General features: G+C 50.1%; 9 protein-coding genes across 9 annotated transcripts; 4 read left to right on the top strand and 5 right to left on the bottom strand.

The window, feature by feature from the left end:
• Positions 1-1254: 1254 nt before the first annotated feature.
• Positions 1255-1967, bottom strand: M430DRAFT_26864 (hypothetical protein; the record flags this gene model as incomplete). Its single annotated transcript, XM_024865461.1, has 3 exons — positions 1255-1502; positions 1555-1766; positions 1819-1967. 3 exons carry the CDS (start codon positions 1965-1967, stop codon positions 1255-1257), a joined length of 609 nt encoding a protein of 202 aa, XP_024722527.1.
• A 1806-nt stretch (positions 1968-3773) lies between these two features.
• Positions 3774-5344, bottom strand: M430DRAFT_137542 (hypothetical protein; the record flags this gene model as incomplete). Its single annotated transcript, XM_024862516.1, has 2 exons — positions 4294-5344; positions 3774-4246 (listed from the first exon to the last, which is right to left on the bottom strand). The coding sequence occupies exons 1-2, from the start codon at positions 5096-5098 to the stop codon at positions 3774-3776; spliced, it is 1278 nt and encodes a 425-aa protein (XP_024722526.1). The 5' UTR covers positions 5099-5344.
• Positions 5345-5465: 121 nt separating this feature from the next.
• M430DRAFT_17924 (hypothetical protein) lies at positions 5466-6170 on the top strand (the record flags this gene model as incomplete). The annotated part of the gene is made up of 2 exons (XM_024863766.1): positions 5466-5551; positions 5966-6170. The coding sequence occupies 2 exons, from the start codon at positions 5466-5468 to the stop codon at positions 6168-6170; spliced, it is 291 nt and encodes a 96-aa protein (XP_024722525.1).
• Positions 6171-6576: 406 nt separating this feature from the next.
• M430DRAFT_137540 (hypothetical protein) lies at positions 6577-7673 on the bottom strand (the record flags this gene model as incomplete). The annotated part of the gene is made up of 4 exons (XM_024862515.1): positions 6577-6684; positions 6742-6986; positions 7066-7242; positions 7318-7673. 4 exons carry the CDS (start codon positions 7671-7673, stop codon positions 6587-6589), a joined length of 876 nt encoding a protein of 291 aa, XP_024722524.1. The 3' UTR covers positions 6577-6586.
• Positions 7674-7961: 288 nt separating this feature from the next.
• Positions 7962-9268, bottom strand: M430DRAFT_224715 (hypothetical protein). The gene is made up of 3 exons (XM_024864700.1): positions 8973-9268; positions 8469-8892; positions 7962-8418 (listed from the first exon to the last, which is right to left on the bottom strand). The coding sequence occupies exons 2-3, from the start codon at positions 8872-8874 to the stop codon at positions 8096-8098; spliced, it is 729 nt and encodes a 242-aa protein (XP_024722523.1). The 5' UTR covers positions 8875-8892; positions 8973-9268; the 3' UTR covers positions 7962-8095.
• Positions 9269-9850: 582 nt separating this feature from the next.
• M430DRAFT_137534 (hypothetical protein) lies at positions 9851-11500 on the top strand (the record flags this gene model as incomplete). Its single annotated transcript, XM_024862514.1, has 5 exons — positions 9851-10297; positions 10364-10468; positions 10522-10740; positions 10806-10948; positions 10999-11500. The coding sequence occupies exons 1-5, from the start codon at positions 10127-10129 to the stop codon at positions 11498-11500; spliced, it is 1140 nt and encodes a 379-aa protein (XP_024722522.1). The 5' UTR covers positions 9851-10126.
• Positions 11501-12309: 809 nt separating this feature from the next.
• Positions 12310-14256, top strand: M430DRAFT_98747 (hypothetical protein; the record flags this gene model as incomplete). The annotated part of the gene is made up of 5 exons (XM_024870143.1): positions 12310-12369; positions 12427-13072; positions 13212-13231; positions 13305-13634; positions 13774-14256. The coding sequence occupies 5 exons, from the start codon at positions 12310-12312 to the stop codon at positions 14254-14256; spliced, it is 1539 nt and encodes a 512-aa protein (XP_024722521.1).
• A 1856-nt stretch (positions 14257-16112) lies between these two features.
• M430DRAFT_224578 (hypothetical protein) lies at positions 16113-17207 on the bottom strand. Its single transcript, XM_024864699.1, has 4 exons — positions 16624-17207; positions 16538-16575; positions 16412-16490; positions 16113-16365 (listed from the first exon to the last, which is right to left on the bottom strand). Exons 1-4 carry the CDS (start codon positions 17040-17042, stop codon positions 16236-16238), a joined length of 666 nt encoding a protein of 221 aa, XP_024722520.1. The 5' UTR covers positions 17043-17207; the 3' UTR covers positions 16113-16235.
• Positions 17208-17490: 283 nt separating this feature from the next.
• M430DRAFT_98919 (hypothetical protein) lies at positions 17491-18457 on the top strand (the record flags this gene model as incomplete). The annotated part of the gene is made up of 2 exons (XM_024870151.1): positions 17491-18306; positions 18356-18457. 2 exons carry the CDS (start codon positions 17491-17493, stop codon positions 18455-18457), a joined length of 918 nt encoding a protein of 305 aa, XP_024722519.1.
• Positions 18458-19682: the final 1225 nt, after the last annotated feature.

Here is a 19682-nt window from a genome sequence, read left to right as displayed (position 1 = left end):
CGCGCAAGGCTGTGTCTAAATAAGCGGAAGGGGCGGGTTCGGTGGCGCTGCGCCGTTAGTGGCCGAAAATAACAGCAACTAGAAGAACATAGTTCTAAAAGTCCCTTGATTATATTTCCGTTCGAGTTGTCCTGTTGTGAAACTTGTGGGATCTGTGTAGAGGCGTGGTATCAACAACACGCCCTCCCAATCGGTTCTCAAGCCTCGCTCCGGCTGGTACCGAGACTTTACCGCCATGACCCAGAGAAGGGCTGAGCGGGAGGAAGGGACTCCCGAAGCGATAATGTAAGGTGATTGCTCTGCATAAGGGCGACAGCAAGAAAAAAGCAAAGATAGATAGACATCATTCAGTGGCTGGTGTATTTTCACAAGGCTGATTGTTGATCAGTTTCAATCTCGATTAGAGTACCTGCAATCACCCCAGGCGATTAGCAATCGAGATCCAATCAGGACTTCGGGCGAGAAAATACAGTCGCATGATGCGCTGCAAGGCTGCGACCTTTATCGAAATATTGTACCAAGTATCTCATCCGCGCTGGGAGTTCCATTTCCTGCACACATTTGCCACGATTGAGAAGAAAGCCTTCGGGAGAGGTTTCTGACTGAAGATAGAACGAAAGAGGGAGAGGTGAATTTCTGTATACGGGCAAAAGAGTATATGGTAGGCAATCATTAGCTTACACGCCTTTCAAGCTGTCCTGTCCTGGGTATCTATCCGGGATCAATGGCCCTCTTGCACCGAGCGTTCTATGATTTAGTTGTATAAGGGCTTGCGCAATCTCAATAGCCAGAGTGCAAAGCAAATGTTCGCCACCTACCTACCGACTTGTCTATTGTAGCCTGTTCCAAAGCGCTGCTGACAGATGTAAAATACCGACTCCTAAAGGAAGCGACATATCCCACGGAGCAGCTACGAATTCTACTGGTCACGGAAAGTTATTGATTTTGGAATGCAAGGATATTTTATCAGAAATCGAATTCGGAGGACTCCTCAATGCTAAGCTACCCAAGGCCGAATATCGAACCCCCTGTGTCCATGTGTAACAAGCAGGCCCGATGATATTGGACTCCGACCCCGAAATATGCAAGAGCCAGCCAAGCTATGCCAGATTAAAAACAATGTAGAAGACCAGGACTACAATCCACAGGACTGGCCTTGATTTGTAACGTCGAAACCCCTTTTTTTCATAAAAGCCATAGCCGTCACCATCCCAAGATAGGTCCATGGATCAGGCTTTAAATACGAGCGATGACTTAGGCGAGGAAAGCGACGATAGCAGCCAAGGCAGCCATGCCGAAGGAGGCCTTGATACCCGAAGCGGAGGAAGCAGTGATCGGGGATGGGGAGGCAGTGGCAGCTGGGATGGTGACGTTCGACGCAGGGGGAACGACAGAGCCAGTTGAGTATGGGGGAACAACAGCGGCAACTGGGGAAGAAGCAGCTGGGGAAGAGCTAGCGGCAGCTGGGATAGTGACGGTGGAAAACACGCTGCTTGAGGAGCCTGCAATAGTCAGTACACTGGTATGGCGGCGAAGGGATCGTTCAAAACTCACAGCTGCTGACGGTCACAGTGTAGACGGTGGGAGAAGAGACAGCTGGGGCAGAAGTGACACCAGCGGCAGAGGAGGTGACAGCAACGGGGCTTGAGGTAGCAGCAACAGGGGAGGATGGCGCAGCCACGGGGGAAGAGGTGTTGGCGTAGGTGATAACCGCAGCGGGGGTAGAGGAGGCAGAGGTGGTAGGGATCACTGGGTAAGAGGTGGTGCTATACGTTGTTAGACATGGCGCAGTATTGCGACGGGGCAGAATCCACTCACCTGACGACAGTGCTGCGGGCGGGGCAGTTGGTGACGGTAGCAGCGCACGAGGTGATGGTGACCTCCTCAGTGGTGTAGACGGTGGACTCGCCGGCAATAACAGCGCTGGCGCTGGCCAAAAGGGTGGCGGCAACAATGGAGAAACGCATTTTGATAGACGTGGGTGATTCGAAAGTGAAGTTCGAAAGGGTATCTGAAGACGAAGGTGCTGAAGAGCGGTGTGTAGAAGGCTTTCGCGGAGATTGATTCTGAAAAGAATGGACGACCGAAGTCAAAGTGTGCAGGTGCGTGTGTGGGAAGATGGAGGCTGTTGGGCTGGAGAGAGAAGGGAAGAGAAAGGAAGGCTTGGGGCGATGGGGGGGAACGACATATAAGGGCTCGGGGGAAATGGGAAATTACACGGACGGCAGCGCGATAGCCTAGCGCGGGGCTAGGGGGGTTAGGGCACTAGGCGAGCGCGAACAGGGGCTGGGGGTGTGGGGCGGTTAAAGCAGCATCCCGCCAGCGAACGACCTCCCGGGCCCGGCCTAGCGCGCCAGGCTGATCGGGCCGCATTAGGGCTAGGGCCGCGATGCGCAGGGGCGACGACTGGATTCGCGGATGCCGCAAGTACGGGGAAGCGCAGGCGATTGGCCCGCACGCCAGACCCATGTGCGCGCGTCGCTCATGGTAACCTGGTAGCTCGTATGCGCGAGATTAACAACAGTTCGTCGCAGGGTCCTCCACTCCGTGCGCTCCACCCACGGCATGCGGCCCCTGGCTGCACCGCAACGCGACGTAAGGTACGGAGTGCAGCTCATCGGTGCGGTGTTGTCTTAAATATAGTAAACACCAGGGGTTCTGCGTGCCAAGACCCCCCTGTCCAGTGCCGCTTCGTTGGTGCCAGGAACCCCTAATGCAGGAACTGCTGTTTACTCGGGGGGAATTACAGGCGCTGTGATAACTCGTCCGGAATAATATGTCCTCAGATTACCAAATTACTGCTCATCTTATGATCCAATGCCCATGCGTGTCTCAGTCATCGCCATTGTATACCTAGGTACAGAGTTAAATGCCTTACAGTGCCCTCCTCCAATCCTCGACGGCCAAAGCGGTGTCATTTCGGCCACGACCGTCGGTGAGGTCAGGGACGTACGTGAAGACCCGATTCCTCCAACTCCTTCGCTAAGGCGCAGTGGCCGTTGGTAACGTTGCTTGGAATAGCACAGTAATAATATAGCCTGGAATGTATATATTCATTCCATCCTTCGGCAAGCTGCTCCCCCGCCGATCCATTCCTCCATCCAGATCTCCTCAGACGCTCGCTTATCAACCGCTGAATCTCGACTCATTCACGGCCAGATTGACTCGCGCTGCTATTTCTCCCTTGCTCTCTCTGTACGTACATCCCTTCTGTCTTGGGTACCTACCTACTACTTGAGAGCTTCGCATGCTGGAGGGCGTGAGTGACTGAGCCGCATTGGGTGGCTGGCTATCAGCACAGGGTCCCAGGGTCTCCCGCGGGCGCGCACTACTCACTGCTCAGCCAGTTCTCCGCTCCCTTTGACCTGTACGCGAGACGCATCGTGAGGGAGGCGGTCGGCTTTGGCGGCGGCGACTTGTGGTCGATTTAGCCTTCGGGCGGAGCGGTTGCAGCGGTGAAACGTAGCAGGTCCCCACTTCGTCGCTTGGTTTTCCCGCTGGCCGCGTCTGTAGTACGGTAGTACCCTACCAAAAGGAGAGATTTACTGTAGAATCAGGGGCTGTCTACTTTGCAAATCCTACAATATAATGATAGCACTCTTTCTCATGTTGCTGGACAGTCAAGGTGACAGTGGTTGATACTCAGCTTGATGTTCTATGGTCGGCCTCATCGGTAAAGCAAACGCTCATGTACTTGCTGTCTTTGCTCGGCATTGCCACATGCGACGGGCTGCTCAATACCAACCCTCCTTACTCCAAACCACCTCCCGCGCTCACTCACCTGCGGCATACGTGCTCCGGGCCCGGAGGTGCGCACCGTACTTCCAAAGGACGAGCGGACCGATGATTCCAAAGGCAAGAGCAGCAAAGGCCAACACGCTATTTCCCCATCCATAGCCCAGGGCGTCATACATGTACGGCGCAAAGAGTGGAAAGCCAAAGCCCGTCAGGCTGCGGGTTACGTTCAGCGTTGAGATTGCCGAGGCGGCATAGCGCGGGTATGCATCGATGGTATAAGACTGGAGGGCCTGGAAGCAGGTGATGACGCCGAAGCAGAAGATCGCTGCGCCGATGTTGGGCAGAATCCAATGGGCATGGGCTTGACCCGTCCAGCCATACCAGAATAAGCCGATGGGTATTGCGATACTTCCTGGTATTAGGAGAGGCACTCGGAATTCTGGGATCCCGACACCATTGTTGCGAGTTCGTAACCTTTTGTAGATCTGGTCGTTGAACCGTCCGGCAACTAGAAGCATTTAGCCATCGCGACAGAAGGAGGGGGGAGTTGCTGACCTTGAGTTCCAACGACGAATCCTATCCCGGTTGAGATGTAGTTCAGACTCCCGGTGCTCACAGATTCATGATAGCGATTTGTCCAAAGCAGGGGAAAGGTGAACAGCACAAGATACATGATCCCATATAGTGTTGACATGAACGCAGAAAGTATCTGTATGATGACTTGCGTGCTGAGCATCCTAACTGGCCGGATGAGGTTGAGCTTTAGGAGTTTCACGAGCGTTCGGTCAGGACCTTCGTACTGAGTATGAAGAGCTAGGTTTCCAGTCTGCTTTCGGAGTCGACGAGCTTTGTCCGAAAGTAGTTTGGGGGGGTAGGTCTCATCCAGAAACAGGAGAGCAACTACTATGAAGCAGCCGCTCGCAATTGAGACTACCCAGAAGATCCATCTCCAAGTGGTGTACTGCGCTATGTATGCGCCAATGATTGGTCCGAGGGCAGGGCCGACAAGAGGTCCGGAGGTGTATATAGCCATGGCTTGCCCGCGCCGTTCAGGCTCCCACAAGTCGCTGAGGAGGCCGCCGCCAATTGCAAGTGGAGCGCTGGCCCCAAACCCAGCGAGGAGGCGGAAGGCCATTAGCTGGCCAGCTGTCTGGGCGAACCCTGAAGCCGTGTTCCAGACTACGAAGAACAGGTTTCCTATCAATAAGACAACAGGACGTCCATGGATCTCTGAAATGGGACTGAGCAGTAGAGGGCCAAATCCTAGGCCTAGCAGAAATATAGACAGCGTCAACTCCAGATTGATTGCACTGCTCTCGTGTAGGTCGGCAGCGATGGCATCGACGGCGGGAGAGATCATGGTGCTCGTCAGCGGTGAAAGAAGTGTGAAACAGGAAACTATCAGGGTGGTAGCCCATCGCTTTCTGACAGGCCAGTTTTTAGGATTCCGAACATCGTCGACACCATCCCAGGTAACCTAAGTCCGAATGCCTTTCAGCTTCGTGTTGTGGAGTTGCATTATACAGTATGAAAGGTTGACACGTACCAGATCTGGGTCGGGGGCCGTTGAATCACCTATAGAAGTAACAGCAGTCTGGACGTTGTCAAGGCCTTTTGCAGAGAGCTTTTCAAGATTGCCATCTTCGACAGCCATTGATGCTGATTTTCGAGGGGATTGTGGTGGACTCTGTTGGGGACGCTGTCGTGTAAACTCGGTGAGAGGTGAGATGTACCGAGAGCCTGATCATCACTGTGCGAGGTGGACTGATCAGAAGGCAAACGAAGAGACCGCGCCGCGTGATGATATTCCTTTGTAAGTTCTCTTTCTGTTTGTGGGTGACACATCGAGTTGTTGCACAGAGATAGTTGTGTAACTGACTTGGCGCACAAGAACACGAACACGACCTCCCTTACGTATCTCACTTTACGCTTCTATATCATCAACTATCCAATGGGTTATGAGCGATCGAGCGGGTACGAATCAGGCATCTGCGGGAGACCGTGGAGATGGGGGCATGATCAGACGTGATCAGATGAAGAGCCTTTGCCATATAAACCCATCTCCCCTCATCAGTTGTGCAAATTGGGATAAAACCACGCTCATCGTCTTGATTCAGTCAACAAGATCCAACTTCTGAGGAAACACTGCTCCAATACCTACCGTGCTTAAAATTCGTGAGTCTCACAGGGGATCTATAAGATTCAGTTGATGCTGACAGTTTATTAGCCATTTCACTATCAACATGCCCGCCTCTACGTCCCCACATTCCATCACGGCCATCACCGATGCTGCCCAACAGGACCAGCGCGAGCAGCCCTGGAAGAAGGTCATGGCCAGCGCCGCCTTCAATAAACCTTCTTCCGCCGACGATAAGGAGGTCGTCAAGACCGGAGGCCCCTGCGACGTTCTGACCAACTTCTTTGCGGCCTAGGCCAATCAACGTATGTCCCCCTGAGCTTTCCGAATGTTGCCTTCTGCTCATAAGCTCTGATCGGCAGGGTAGCGCTAGATCTTGGGTGGGAAACAAGCCGGCCTAGATCAGATTCCTTGGAAGGCTGGGAGCAGAATGTGGGGGTCTGCAGGTCACTCGTTGTTACACGCATTGGAATTTTAGGAACAGCTAATTCAACACTCCTTCATCTACACTTGCTCCCATGCGCTACTGCATGGAGAAGACATGCATAGAATGACTGATGATGTCGTAAACGATGTTCACTTCCCAACTGCCCAGAAACCTAAACGCTGATCACATACGCACAAGGGATACACTCAAGCTCTCTCAACTCACTCCATTGCCTGAACCCTATGAGCCATTCCAGTTCTTTGGGTACCTACTTAGCCAGCATCTCAAGCATCCGTGAAAACCAGCGCTCTCACCTCCACGCTCTCGCGCGGGAGCGCCCCCTTATGCGCACGACTCCACTTGAACGATGAGTGCGGACAAACTATCTCTTAATCAGAACCACCACTCCACAGGTTTGGGGGGGCATATATATGCGTACATCTGGCCTTGACACCCGACTCCGTGTCGAACTGCTTGAAGATCAGGACCTCGTCCGGCTGCTGGCGCGAGAGGTAATACCAGCGGTACCTCTCGCGATGCAGCGCGAACATGTTGGCGCCGACATGCTCGCGGAAGTCTCGCCGGACGATATCCGTCTCCAGGAGATCATTGTCATCGACCGTGCTCCCATCGCAGACCGCCAGCGGCCAGTCCTCGACCGCGTGCTGCAGCGGCCGCCACACACTATGGGTCCTGTCAGCACCGCCGCGGGGTATTAGGTGAAGATGAGATGAGATGAGATGGCAGATAGATATATATATACTTGATGATTCTGAAACGGCCTCGGAGCAGCTCTTCGGCTTCCTGCGGCAGCTCTCTCGACACGATCCGGAAGGCTGCGAGCGGTGCTTGGTCAACGTGCACGCTTCTCGCGGGGGCCAGTCTATCCGAGAGATCTTTAAGATCAACGCTCTCGTCCTCAGCGCGCGCATGCGCACTTCTAAGCTGGCACGGATCATCATCGTCAGCTCGCCGAAACGCCCGCTTCCAATCTACGAATGGAGATTTCTGACACCGACTTACCCTCCAATCGAAGATGACGACCCGATCCGCGCCCTCGACCTCTCTCTTGAGCAGCTCGATGACGGCTGGGAGATACACGGTCTCTATGAACGAGGTCGTGGGACTCTCGAGGCCTGGGATCCGCGCGTGGTGCCGCGCTATAAACCCGTGCCTGTCGAGGCTGAAGCTTGATTCGCTGCCGCGCATGTCTTGGAGGATGACTTCGCGCTGCTCGAAGACGACGTTCGTACGGCGGGCATCTCCGGCCGAGGGCGGCAGGTCGATGAAGATCTGGAAGGGCTTCTCGGTTGTGTAGAGATCGGACCATTGGATGAACTGCAGAGTGGTTTTCTCGACGGGGGAATCCATTGCCATCTCGACCTATTCTTGATGTGGTTTCATGCGTCCTTCACTCTCTCTGTTATTTGCTCCGTACCGGATCGGTAGTGATGAAGACTGCTGCTTTATCTGACTGTTTCAATCAGCCTGGAAGCAAGCACCGAAGCATTGACAATCGAACGCTTGGGTATTGTAACTGTCCCACTCGGGTCGTTCCTTGGTCCTCCAACAGTCCTACCCAAAGGACTTGCTTAGATTGAGTCGTCGTGTCACCGGTTCTCACATCCAAGACAAAGGTAGCATGTGAATGTTTGAGGTGTTACAATATTGGATAGCACAGGCTTGCAACGGATTGTTGTCCTACGGAGTTCCTCTACTGGTGACTCGATTGGCTCGACAAGATGATATGCATGTAAGAAGGGTGTGACCTCAGACACGACCGATCAATACCCCTATTCGTTTCGCTCCCACGGTCGAACAGTCTTTCCTTCCTCGTACTTCCCACCTACGGGCCTCCACATCTGCCACATTGTCATAGGCAGCAGCTCTTTTGCAATCTTTTCCCACTCCTGATCCGGGTTGTCTGTCGTGGGACGAATGTTGTTCTCATTCACAACAACAAAACCATGCTTTCTGTAGAGTGGAACCCCGTAAACTGTAGCGTCGAGCCACATTTCTACACCCATTTCCTCTGCTTTCCGGATGCCCCACTCCAATATGAGATCACCAGCACCTTGACGTCGGTAGTCTGGATGGGTGAAGATGATATTCAGATCTAGAATCGAGGTTAGGTAGGTAGCACGGAAGATGTAGCACGGTACGTACAAACTTGCGGCCTCTGTGCCATCTTCATTCTCGGAGTCTCGAAGAGCTCCAGCGCTTTGGTGACAAAGGCTCGTTGGCCTCCCTTGGGGAACCAGTCAACCTCTGAATGCCCATCAGGGTGCTCGAACGGGTTGGTTGGACAAATCTTCCACAAGGCGCCTGCTACAATTTTCCCCTCTTCGTTGACCACCTTCTGCCAGTAGCTAGTGGGATCGGCCTGGTGCCATTCCAGCTGACGACGCGTTGCATCCTTGAGCGATGCCTCGCGAGCTGTCGGACCTGTACCGTGGATGGGGCAGAAGAGCTTGAAGAAGGTCTGGCTGGGATTCTCGTAGGAAAGCCACTCGCACTCTACGAGCTCGTTGAAATCGGCAGCCGGGACAACTTCCAGCAACTGGAAAGGCATGTTGAAGATGTCACAGACCTAGAAGGATGGGAAGGCAGAGGAGGAAGAGGAGGAGAAGGACGAAGAAGAGGGGGAGGAGGGACAGGAGAAGGACGCACAGGCTGCTGGGATAAGTGCTGTAGGCCTCGTAGGGAAGTGAGGAGGCGAGTAATTGGACGAACGGGAAGCCGGTACCACGGTTCATGAAGAGAGGAGAGGGGGTTGCATGGTGTTGTGAGATATATAGATAGGTCAGGTAAGGTAAGGAGCGTAAGGGGTGTAAGGCAAGTAACAAGACAAGTAGCGATAGCGGGGGGTCGTACGAAAGATCTAGGTAAGGTAAGGTAGGGAGGTGGGACAGAATAACAAAAGATCGACGATGTCTGGATACGTCTATTTGCTGCCTTCTAACCTGGGCGTTGCACAGAGGGCAGGCGCGTCGTAAGGTAGTACAAGTGTCACAGCCTCACGACCCAGGCTCGCAAGCCTTGCCCCTTCCACCCCTAGCGGCCCCCCCTTTTTTGTGCAGCGGAGGCTCGCTTAAGGCAAGACCCCGCCCCCTTTACAGTATTGACTTTTAAGGTTACTCGAACTTCACTCGGCTTCGGCTTTGCTCGCTTATCGCCGCTTACGTCAAAGCTACCGACATATCGACTTGTACGGCATTGGAAGGGTCTACTTGAAGCAAACGAGCGAATGCGCTATAATCGTTGGTAACCCATCTTCGTACACAACATCGCGCATGTGAAGATGATTCATCCCATATCTGAAATACGATGCAGTGGCACAGTAGGGTACACCCGGTAGTACCCCCGAACCTCCCCCTCACCGGCGCTCTACGGACGCCAAACACCAACAGGGCTCAGCTTAGGGCTGAAGAGTCGATGGAAGGCGGAATTGGAATTCCCGTTTCTCTTATCTCCTCGTATCAACGAGTATCACCGTCTGACCATATATTTTCGGACAAGTCATTGTCAGTGTACTGCACATCGATGGTCTGATACCTATGCTACGTCTCCTACAGTAGTACTGTAGACAGCCCGTTCTTCGTACCAAGTATGCACCTGATATCAGTGTGCATTGTTGTCCAGTATCTACGGACTCCCAAACCATTCCGAGTACTGTTCCGTATCCTCTGGCAGAATTGTCCCCTGAACGCACAACTGCCTCTGTGTACTTCTCAAAGCTCTTCGGCGCCTCGCCGTCTTTCTTCTCTGTTTGTATCTTCTGTCGTTCCGTTCTTTTGCTTCAATTTCTCCGCTTCTTGACCAACATGAGTCAATCGCAAGTCTTGATTACATCCGACAACAAGACCCCGCTGGTCGAAATAATTGTTTGGATTCTTCTCACAGTTTCCATCCTCGCGGTGGTTGCTCGAGTAGCGACAAAGCTGACTCTCGTTGGGCAATTGCGCTTGGAGGATTATTTGATTACAATATCACTTGTGAGTAAGACGTCGCATCCTGTTTGGGGATCCGCCATAGAGACATCCGGCTAAACCGATGCATAGCTCTTCGCTGCTGGCCAGTCCGTTGCGGCTGGTATTCAAGATTCCAACGGCTTCGGCCAGCATATCGATACATTGAACGATGGACCGGTTTCCGCCATTCTCAAGGTCGGACGGCCGGTAGATCCGCTCCTAAAAAAAATTGAGCTTACCGAATATAGTCTGAATATGCCGCAAGCACCCTGTTCATCGCCAGTCTATGCTTCGCAAAGCTGTCAGTTATTATATTCGTTGTATCCTTAGCGAAGACATACAAAATGGTGACTCTCAGTCTCGAACTCGCGATAATTCTGTGGGCCATCACCGCAGAATTCGCAATCTTGTTCCAATGCCGCTTGCCAGAACCATGGAATTATATCGGCCATGCATGTTTCAACCGAGTAGGTGTATACCCATTTAACTGCGAGCTATCATCACGAATACGTGGCTTACTATTGTGCTCCAGGTTGCGTTCTGGACCTACTTTTCTGTCACAAATATCCTAACTGACTGTGCACTCGTCTCAATCATGTTTTTTATTGCCTGGAAGATTCAGACCTCTTGGAGCAAGAGAATTCTGATTATGGGGGTATTTGGAAGTCGTATTTTGTGGGTTCTGCATCTGCAGCTTGCTAGCTCACTCTAATAATAAATCCCAGCGTTGTCGCCGCGGTTGGATTACAGATCTACTACTCGAATAGAGCCTTGAACTCTGGCGATCCAACATTTTCTCTGTGGCAAGCGTCGATCAGTACTCAAGCCGTCCAATGTCTGAGCATCTTAACAGCCTGCATTCCATACCTCAAACCATTTTTGGAGAGCCTAGAGTCAGGCTTGATGCGGGCAGATGACCTGCGCCGTCGAGGTAAGGTTGGCATCAGCGGTTACGGTTCGGGTGATCGAAGTATTCCCCGCGCGACCAATTTCGAACTCAGCATACCGAGCAACGAGGCCAACTTTCAGAGCAAAAACAGTAGACTGCGCGAACTGACAAACATACAAAGGCGACCAGAGCCCGGATATGGAGTAACAACAGTGACAGGTGCTGAAGGCCCTAGTCAGGACTGGGACTACCAGAGTCAACGTAGTCAGGCGATGCTCATCAAGGAAATAAGAACTTGGGATGTGGATGTCGAAGGCAGAGAAGGGAATTTGCCATGAGCCGACTTGAACCCCAACATGGTAATATAGGTACTACGCAAAGCATTGTGGCTTCAATTCATAATAAAGTCTAAGGATAAAAAATTGCAGAAGCCATATCATAATTTACTCTCTAAATGTTACTAATTGTGGGTAGGGCATCTCGGTCAGTCCTAGTAACCTCGCAGACTCCCGATTGTGCTTCCCCGGGGAGCCCGGTAGCCGTGTACAAGGTAAAATAGGACGAAATGTGTGACAAAAAAACACTCGAGAACACAGAGATTTGGATTAGGAAGTTGTGATTGCACCGTTCGTGCCGTAGCATCGGTTTGGTTTCACCAACTGTACCTGTGCACAGTGTGGCTACTGTCTGATGGCCGTTTGAAGCTCAAAACAACTCTCGTGATACCTTGAGCTTGTGCTCTTTGCATTGTGCAACCTAAGCAAAGCTTCTCGACATAAACAGGAAGTCTCGCATTCATCTTGCTGCCCCGATACTATGGAGGATTGCTGATTATCATCAGAACTATTATACCAGTGTCCTCGACATTGCTTCTACCCGCATCATCTGTGATTCATCTGTGATCTGGTATCACAGTTAGGGAAGGATTGAAGGAGCATTCAGCCACTTTCTGTACCTATATGCTAGTCGCCTTGGCCACCTTTCAAAACACAATACTCATTGAGCCAAGAAACCCGACAACAACACTCGTCTTGGTTCCCGATTGTTTCAACTTCGCCAGTCAAACATGAGCGCCCAGAGATATGACCAGGAGCTCAGCGCTATGGGACCCGTCAAAGTGTACGAACCCAGAATCGAAGCTCTGCAAATGCGCGAGCATAGAGATCGAGATCAACTGGTTCGCCTAGGCAAGAAGCCGGTCCTCAAGGTAAGACAAACCAGCGAGGTCCCCGCAAGTTGTTGGACAAGCTGACCTGTTGCAAAGCGTAACTTCGGGTTCATGTCAATATTAGGCTTCAGTTGCACTGTCCTTATTACCTGGGAGGGTTCCCTTATCCTGTTCCAGCAGGGTCTGCAGAATGGTGGTCCAGCAGGCGTTATTTACGGCTTTCTGATCGTCTGGATTGGCAACTTGAGTGTCTTCTCAACACTATCGGAACTAGCCTCTCTTGCACCTACGTCGGGTGGCCAGTACCACTGGGTTGCGATGCTCGCTCCTCGTTCCTGTGCAAAGTTTCTGAGCTATATCACTGGGTGGTTGACTGTTGGCGGCTGGCAGGGATCTGTGGCTTCCGGAGGCTATCTGACCGGGACTCTCATACAGGGACTGATTGCCTTGACAGCCCCATCATATGATGCTAAACCATACCAAGGTACTCTTCTATTCTGGGCAGTCGTCTTCTTCGCTGTTTTCATCAATGCTGTTGTCAGCTCTATGCTTCCTAAATTCGAAGGCCTGATCTTGATTCTCCACATTCTTGGATTCTTCGGTATTCTGATTCCACTGGTTATTCTTGGGCCTCACAGTGATGCTTCCTTTGTGTTTACCACTTTCTTCAACAATGGCGGCTGGCCTACACAGGGGTTATCGTTCTTCGTAGGCTTGATTGGAAACGTCTTCGCTTTTGTTGGTATGTTCCTCGTTCCTCTTCCATAACAACACTCTGTCTACCCGCACGAAATTCCTACCCCGTTGTCCCACATATTTCGCTGCGGGAGGGGTACTTTTGAATTCCCTTCTTTGAAGTATATACAACTAACCTTTACTAGGCGCCGATGCTGCTTTTCACGTAATGCACCATGCCACCATCCTAACTTAATATCCTGCGTGCTTGAAAGGCCGGAGACTAATACGTTGCTTAGATGTCTGAAGAAATTCACAACCCATCTTTGGTAGTACCACGGTCAATTATGCTCAGTATCGTCTTGAACGGAACCACAGGTTTTGCTATGGTTATAGCTTTACTGTTCTGTATTGGCAACATGGAGAATGCGCTTGAGTCCAGAACGAATTACCCTTTTATGGAAATATTTCTGCAGGCAACAAACTCCGTTGGCGGCAGCGCCACAATGGCGGCAATTGTGACTGTCCTTGCTCTCTGTGCAACAGTCGGTCTTCTAGCCTCGACGTCCCGTATGTTCTGGTCTTTTGCCCGCGATCATGGTCTCCCCTTCTGGCGGACGCTGCAGAAGGTACTGTGCCCTTTATCAAACACTTTCCGGAGACGCAGTTAGAAAGTAATCGCATGAGAATATGATACTCTCGGTGATTCTTTAGCATCTCTGTCATATTTAGCTAATTATCCTAAGCATTTACTGACTAAATTACTAGGTTGATTCCCGTACTACAGTCCCTCTTTGGTCCATTGGCGTCACGACTGTTATCTCCTGCCTTCTGGCCCTCATCAACATCGGTTCGGCGACCGCTTTTAACGATATCATCTCCCTCTCTGTCGCAGGCCTTTATTCTTCCTACCTAATCGCGACTACTCTCCTTCTTTATCGCCGCTGTACAGGTGGCTTCAGAATTCCTGATCCATCAGCACTCCCAGCCCTGGCAAACACCACCGGTGCAGAACTTATCTGGGGCCCATGGCGCATTCCTGGCGCTTTTGGTATCGCCAATAATGCCTTTGCGTGTGTTTATCTGGTTATAATCTTGTTTTTCAGCTTTTGGCCACCTGCCACCCCGGTGGTAGCAGAGACGATGAACTACAGTAGTCTAGTGACGGGAGCAGTGGTTATCTTCAGTGTGGGATATTACTTCTTCTGGGCGAGGAAGGATTATCAGGGGCCGATTGTGGAAATGGACTAAATATCGAGCTGGAAGGGTTGAGCAGATGGAAGTGAAGATATATGCTCACTTTCTGGATCATCATAATCATTGCATCAGAGGTGTATGGTGGGATTGAACGGTGATTACATAGTTAGATAATGGCACAGATACTCAAAACCTGTAGGAATTGTATTTTTCTGGGGAGATTCCTAAATGTAAGTACGACTTTCGACTTTTGTCCTCTTCTATCAAGGATTGAAATTGACCAAAGCTGCTTGATATCATCATACCTCTAGGTCAAATTGTACGGGTACAGATTTTTGAATTTGATAAATGGTAGATCATCATCATCATCTGAGTTAGGCAGATGCGTCTATCGCTTTTTTGAATGCTCTTTCAGTAACGATATATCATTCTCTAAAGAACAGTTGCGGATTATTAGAGCTATCGTAATACCCTCAGGGGTTCAGGGGCCCAGGAGTAGTTCGCTTACCTATTAATCCATCCATGAAGTACAGTACCATTCGACTACCTACTAGGTAGGGTAGCTAAGAGGGTTCTCATTCGAGAGGAAAATGATCTCTTTTAATAAAGTCGTCGACGCAATCGGTTTTTGACGTCTCACTGTTGGTCAATGGGGTGGGTCCCAGGAGCATGTGGAAGTTGGAACAGGCCCCCCTAGGTAAGGCATACCTTCGTTCGTTCTATCCTAGAAAAATGAGCAATAGATCATTGAGTTAGATCATTGAGTTTTTACCCTGATCCCAACATTACCGTTTGTTCACCTCTGCGCAGGAAATGGCTACTTAGCACCAACAGAACAACCCCCCTATTTCCGAGCTTGCTCATCACCTACATGCCTTAGGTAGGGAGCAGAGATCCGAGATACTGGGTAATGAGAACACAGAAAAATAGCTGCATCATTGCTTTCAAAAACTTAATTGCAGGTGATTCGTGAACATCTAGCTTTTGCTATGGTGGTTTGAGAAGTTTGAGTTGAGTGAGACCGAGAGTCGCGAGACAAGCATTGTACTCAGAACAGTATCGCAGTATAAACTTTTCAGACTTCGAATCATAATGGCCAGCTATTATTAAGAGCATTCAAAAAGAAAAGGCGACAAGCAAGCAGGTTATGTTGGCAAAAAAAAAGCAAAAAAGGTAGTATGCTTCCACGCGGATTCGAACCGCGGAATCTTCGCATTTTTTATACAAAGAGTGGTATACAAGTGCGACGCGTTACCACTGCGCCATAGAAGCAATTGTTGACAGATGAAACCTCTACTTAACTACATATGACAAGTCTGAAGTGTGACCCACTTTAACAAAGCGCAGTCGAATACTTTGTGGCTCGTGCACGGCCTTAAAAGGGGTTGTCTACCTGATAGAAGGTGCTTCTCTTTCTGAAAGACTGCATAGTTATCTATAATTCAAGCGCTCACCGGGATAATATCATCTCGCACTTGTGGCTGTTCTAACTCCAATATAGCTAAGGTAGATGGAAAGTTCACTCAGGTTTATACTCAATATTTTAGTAACCCCCCCTTCCCCTTTTTATTTTTTACGACCACAACCACTACAGAGAGTACCTAGGTAGCTTAGAGGGAGTGAGTAATTTACAACTGATATGAAGACAACTGCTACAACCACTGCTACAAGTACAACTGCTACAGGAAGTGAGTAATTCAGAAAAGAGGGGGGGGAAGGGGGGGGAAGGGAATTCACAACCACAACAACTGCTAAAACCACTACTACAACCCTCCTTTCCCCCAACATTGCAAATTACTCTTCGTGTTGGCTCTCAAGGCATTCGACTTTTGGCATGTAATCTAGTCAACACTTGGGAAAGTAAAAAGCAAGAAGTATATGGGTGGCTAAACTCATCGTCGTAAAAAAAAGAGACATCTCACAACTTTTGTCCTTTTTTATGTATATAAGAAAAGACTATCTGATTGGAGTCAATACTCTGGAGGAGTTTTGTCGAGTGAACACAATACCAGCCGTCCAAATCAACCCCATCCTCATTCAGTCTTGACCAACGATGTATCATCGGAAGAGCTCGTAGCGCCACCAGCAGCAACTGTCAAGCCTCGTAGGATGTCATTTCCGGTCAAGTAGATGATATATGAGGGGACGATGATCCAGGCACCACTAGGCAATGTTAGATGAGGACATTACCCGAAAAGGATGAACTTACTTAGAGACTGCCCAGAGTAGGAGACGTGGTGTGTCATTGTGACCAATATTCGCAAAGCCAGAGAAATATTCATTCAACCCTAAACCTCGTTGGTCATGTAGATATTGTCTCGCAGTTCAAACTTACAATAAAGCACGGTTTTGCTAACAGTCATAACAGCAGCACTGTGTACTATCAACACTGCCAGGGCACCCTTCTTTCCATCAACGTACCGCTGTTGGCCTAAAACCGCCGCAGTAGAAGGCTTTGACGCGCCGCGTTGGTGAGAAGTTGATGGCCGGCCGTATGCGTACACGATGTATAAATAATATATATACATAGCAGTTTCGATGATGTTTAACATCGTCTGCGCGGCGGTAAATCCATTGTGCTCATTGAAAGCCTTCCACCCATATATGTAGTCCATCTCGCAATACAATTCGTACGGAACCCACAGGGGCCAGTGTAGGGAGCCTCCAGGCATGCTGTGCGGCCGCAGCATCACATATCCTGTATCCCACATCACGAGAGGGAGGGAAATAAGGAGCCATATGATTGATAGGTTGGAGGGAGAGTGCGCCCACTCCCCTTTCCGCGGGGTCGACTTGGCTGGGGTGAGGTGTCCCTGGGGACGGCCGCGAGTCGTTACCATTTCGAATGCGATTGCGAGGTGGATTTTGAGAATGCACAATGTGACCAACTCTTGACTTGAAAACTGCCCTCGGCCAGCAGTTGTAGTTCTATATGAAACGCTTCATGAGCGGCCGCGCGCAGAAAGAATATCCGAGGCAACGAGGTGTGTTTAGCTGATCCTTGCTGGTTCAGAAAACAACGTCATACAGAACTGTCGAGTATTAATAGGCGCATCAAGAAATCTTGTCTCCTTTCAACGACCCGGATTATCGCTCTCACACTCTCTTGCCGCCTCTTGACCGATGGTGGAGCTGCCTTGCAGCTTCTAGACCCGCAGACTTCTTTAGAAAATGTTGGAGTCGGAGTCCGCAACAGCTCGACGCTCACAGAAAATTCCGAACCTCTCTGCTCCATCTACACCTTCAGCTTCGAACACTGCGAACGGCAGTCCTCCAGAAACCGCGAGTATGGCCGCGCGCAGACCCCCATTTCTTCCAACTTCCCTCGAGACAATCCTGCTCTCAATCTATCCTGCAACCCTCGTTGCAGGTTCGCTTTTCGCTCTCCTCGATCCGTCTACGCGATCCGCTCCATACAATGCAACGACACAATCACACTTCGCAGATACAGCACCTTCATATTTTGCTAAGAAGAGCAACATATTCAACGTCTTTTTCGTGAAGCAGGGTTGGGCGTGGATCACAATTAGTTACTTCTTCTTTCTCTTTACGCACCCTTCGACAGGTCCGCCTGGTTCCTTGGTTTTGACACCTAAACGAATCCGAGGAGCATTGAGATGGACACTCGTTACAGTGTGGTGGATATTCGTCACACAGTGGTTCTTTGGGCCTGCCATCATTGACCGGAGCTTCTTGCTTACTGGAGGACAATGTGAGCTAGTGGAACAAGCTGAAGCTGGGAACGTGGATATGGACCCTACACGGCAGTTTGTTACTGGTGTGGCATGTAAAGCTGTTGGTGGGAAATGGAGAGGTGGGCATGATATCAGTGGGCACGTCTTCTTACTGGTTTTGGGAAGTATGTTCCTCTTGGAGGAAGTCGTACACGTTATCCTGAGATCGTCAGCGGCAAAGGAGGAACGAACGATCATCATGGACGACGGTGCGGTGAAAAGTGCCGATGTCGAAGCCCCCTCGTCAAGAGACGCAGCGGCCGAAGGTTCTGTGTGGACTTTGGGCGTGAAGATTATCTTAGGAGTTGTGGGACTGAGTTTATATATGTTGTTAATGACAGCTGCGTATTTCCATACGTGGTTTGAGAAGGTGAGACGAGGAGATTCAGCACTCAAGTATATGCTAATACCTTTCTTAGCTCACTGGCTTGCTTGTGGCCCTCAGTGGCATATTTGTTGTATATTTCTTACCACGTGTAGTGCCAGCGGTAAGAAACGTTATTGGCATGCCGGGAGTATAGAAATTACGAATGATGTTAGCATGTATAATTTTTCGACGAATCATGATCCGTTACAATCGACTGTTCAACATCTGTATCAGAATATTGTTTGCGTCCTAGTTGATGTATCATTAGCTGCGGTGTTGCCGAAGCCCGAACTCAGTCTTCACTGGCATGGCAATATCGTTTGTATCATTAGATTGACGTTCTTGAAAGACAGCAGGGGGGATTTCACTCTAGGAATCAACCAATTCTACGACTTCTGGGAAAGGTTGTACAGTACGTTCCCGCATATGATATCTACAGATATTATAACCAGAACCGACGATTAATCTATCACCAACGGCCAGTAGTGAAGAGATGAGAGCCTGAGCACTGTTTGCCTTTCCCCTTCATCTTTTGAGGTTCATGATCTCAAACCCTTCGGCGTCATATTCGAAGTCGGCGGCACTTCGCGCCTCGATTTCATTTCCTTTGGCATCATGTGTTATATGAAAAGACAGGCAGGAAGCTTTCTTCGCAGTCTTCCTTTTTCTATAATCTCGGAATCCGAGCTTGGCCACTGATGCAGAATTTAAAACTTCAAGCTATGATGGGATCTGTCAGTACAACTGGTGAGGTCAGCAATACTGGCGTAGAAGGCGATGTATAAATCGAGGAACGCATCTTGGGCAGATGAATTTGCTTGCGCTGGAAACGTCTAGGTCAACGGATATGGATGTCGGATCTGCCGTAGACACGAAAGTATTCGCAGCAATTCTAGCAAGCTTCTAATGAGAGATAAGAAAAAATAATAGGGGTTATGTTCCTCTTGGCTAGACTGCACTTGCATGTGGCACAAGCAAAATGGAGATATCACTTTTAGAATCGTGTCTCTCATCTCGAGCAGAAGCAAATTTGGCCAGCTTAAGGATCCAACTATCTTCAAATGTCTGCAGTCGGACCCGGATTCCGTCACATTTTTAAATTCGAGGCTTCTCTTGATAAGTATAAATTATATCTTTGGAAGAGCGAATCTTAGACGTCAGGGCCAATAAAGCGGTCTTGGAACGACCGAAAGCCTTATCTGGAAACAGGCCTTGTGGGATGCCTTTGCCGCTTGGCAATAGATAGCTCTACAAGTTCCCCCAGAAGCATACTCTGAGGTATATCGACCTTTAGTAGATATAAATGCCTTGCTCAATCTCAAGGATTGTGAGTATGGAACATGCTAAGCCCGCGACGCCGAGGAGCCGAGCAGCCGCGT

Source organism: Amorphotheca resinae (assembly GCF_003019875.1).
Source record: "Amorphotheca resinae ATCC 22711 unplaced genomic scaffold M430scaffold_4, whole genome shotgun sequence".
Taxonomy (NCBI): domain Eukaryota; kingdom Fungi; phylum Ascomycota; class Leotiomycetes; order Helotiales; family Amorphothecaceae; genus Amorphotheca; species Amorphotheca resinae.
This window is presented reverse-complemented; position numbering and strand designations above follow the sequence as displayed.

What these genes read in the sequence shown, in the direction of transcription:
- M430DRAFT_224715 (XM_024864700.1), bottom strand. Translation starts at nt 8,874, where the DNA reads ATGCCTTTCCAGTTGCTGGAAGTTGTCCCGGCTGCCGATTTCAACGAG. An exon ending in GGCACAGAGGCCGCAAGTTT is followed by an intron (nt 8,419 to 8,468) that starts GTACGTACCGTG and finishes CCTCGATTCTAG; the next exon opens with ATCTGAATATCATCTTCACC.
- M430DRAFT_224578 (XM_024864699.1), bottom strand. Translation starts at nt 17,042, where the DNA reads ATGGTAACGACTCGCGGCCGTCCCCAGGGACACCTCACCCCAGCCAAG. An exon ending in TAGCAAAACCGTGCTTTATT is followed by an intron (nt 16,491 to 16,537) that starts GTAAGTTTGAAC and finishes AACGAGGTTTAG; the next exon opens with GGTTGAATGAATATTTCTCT. An exon ending in CTACTCTGGGCAGTCTCTAA is followed by an intron (nt 16,366 to 16,411) that starts GTAAGTTCATCC and finishes AACATTGCCTAG; the next exon opens with TGGTGCCTGGATCATCGTCC.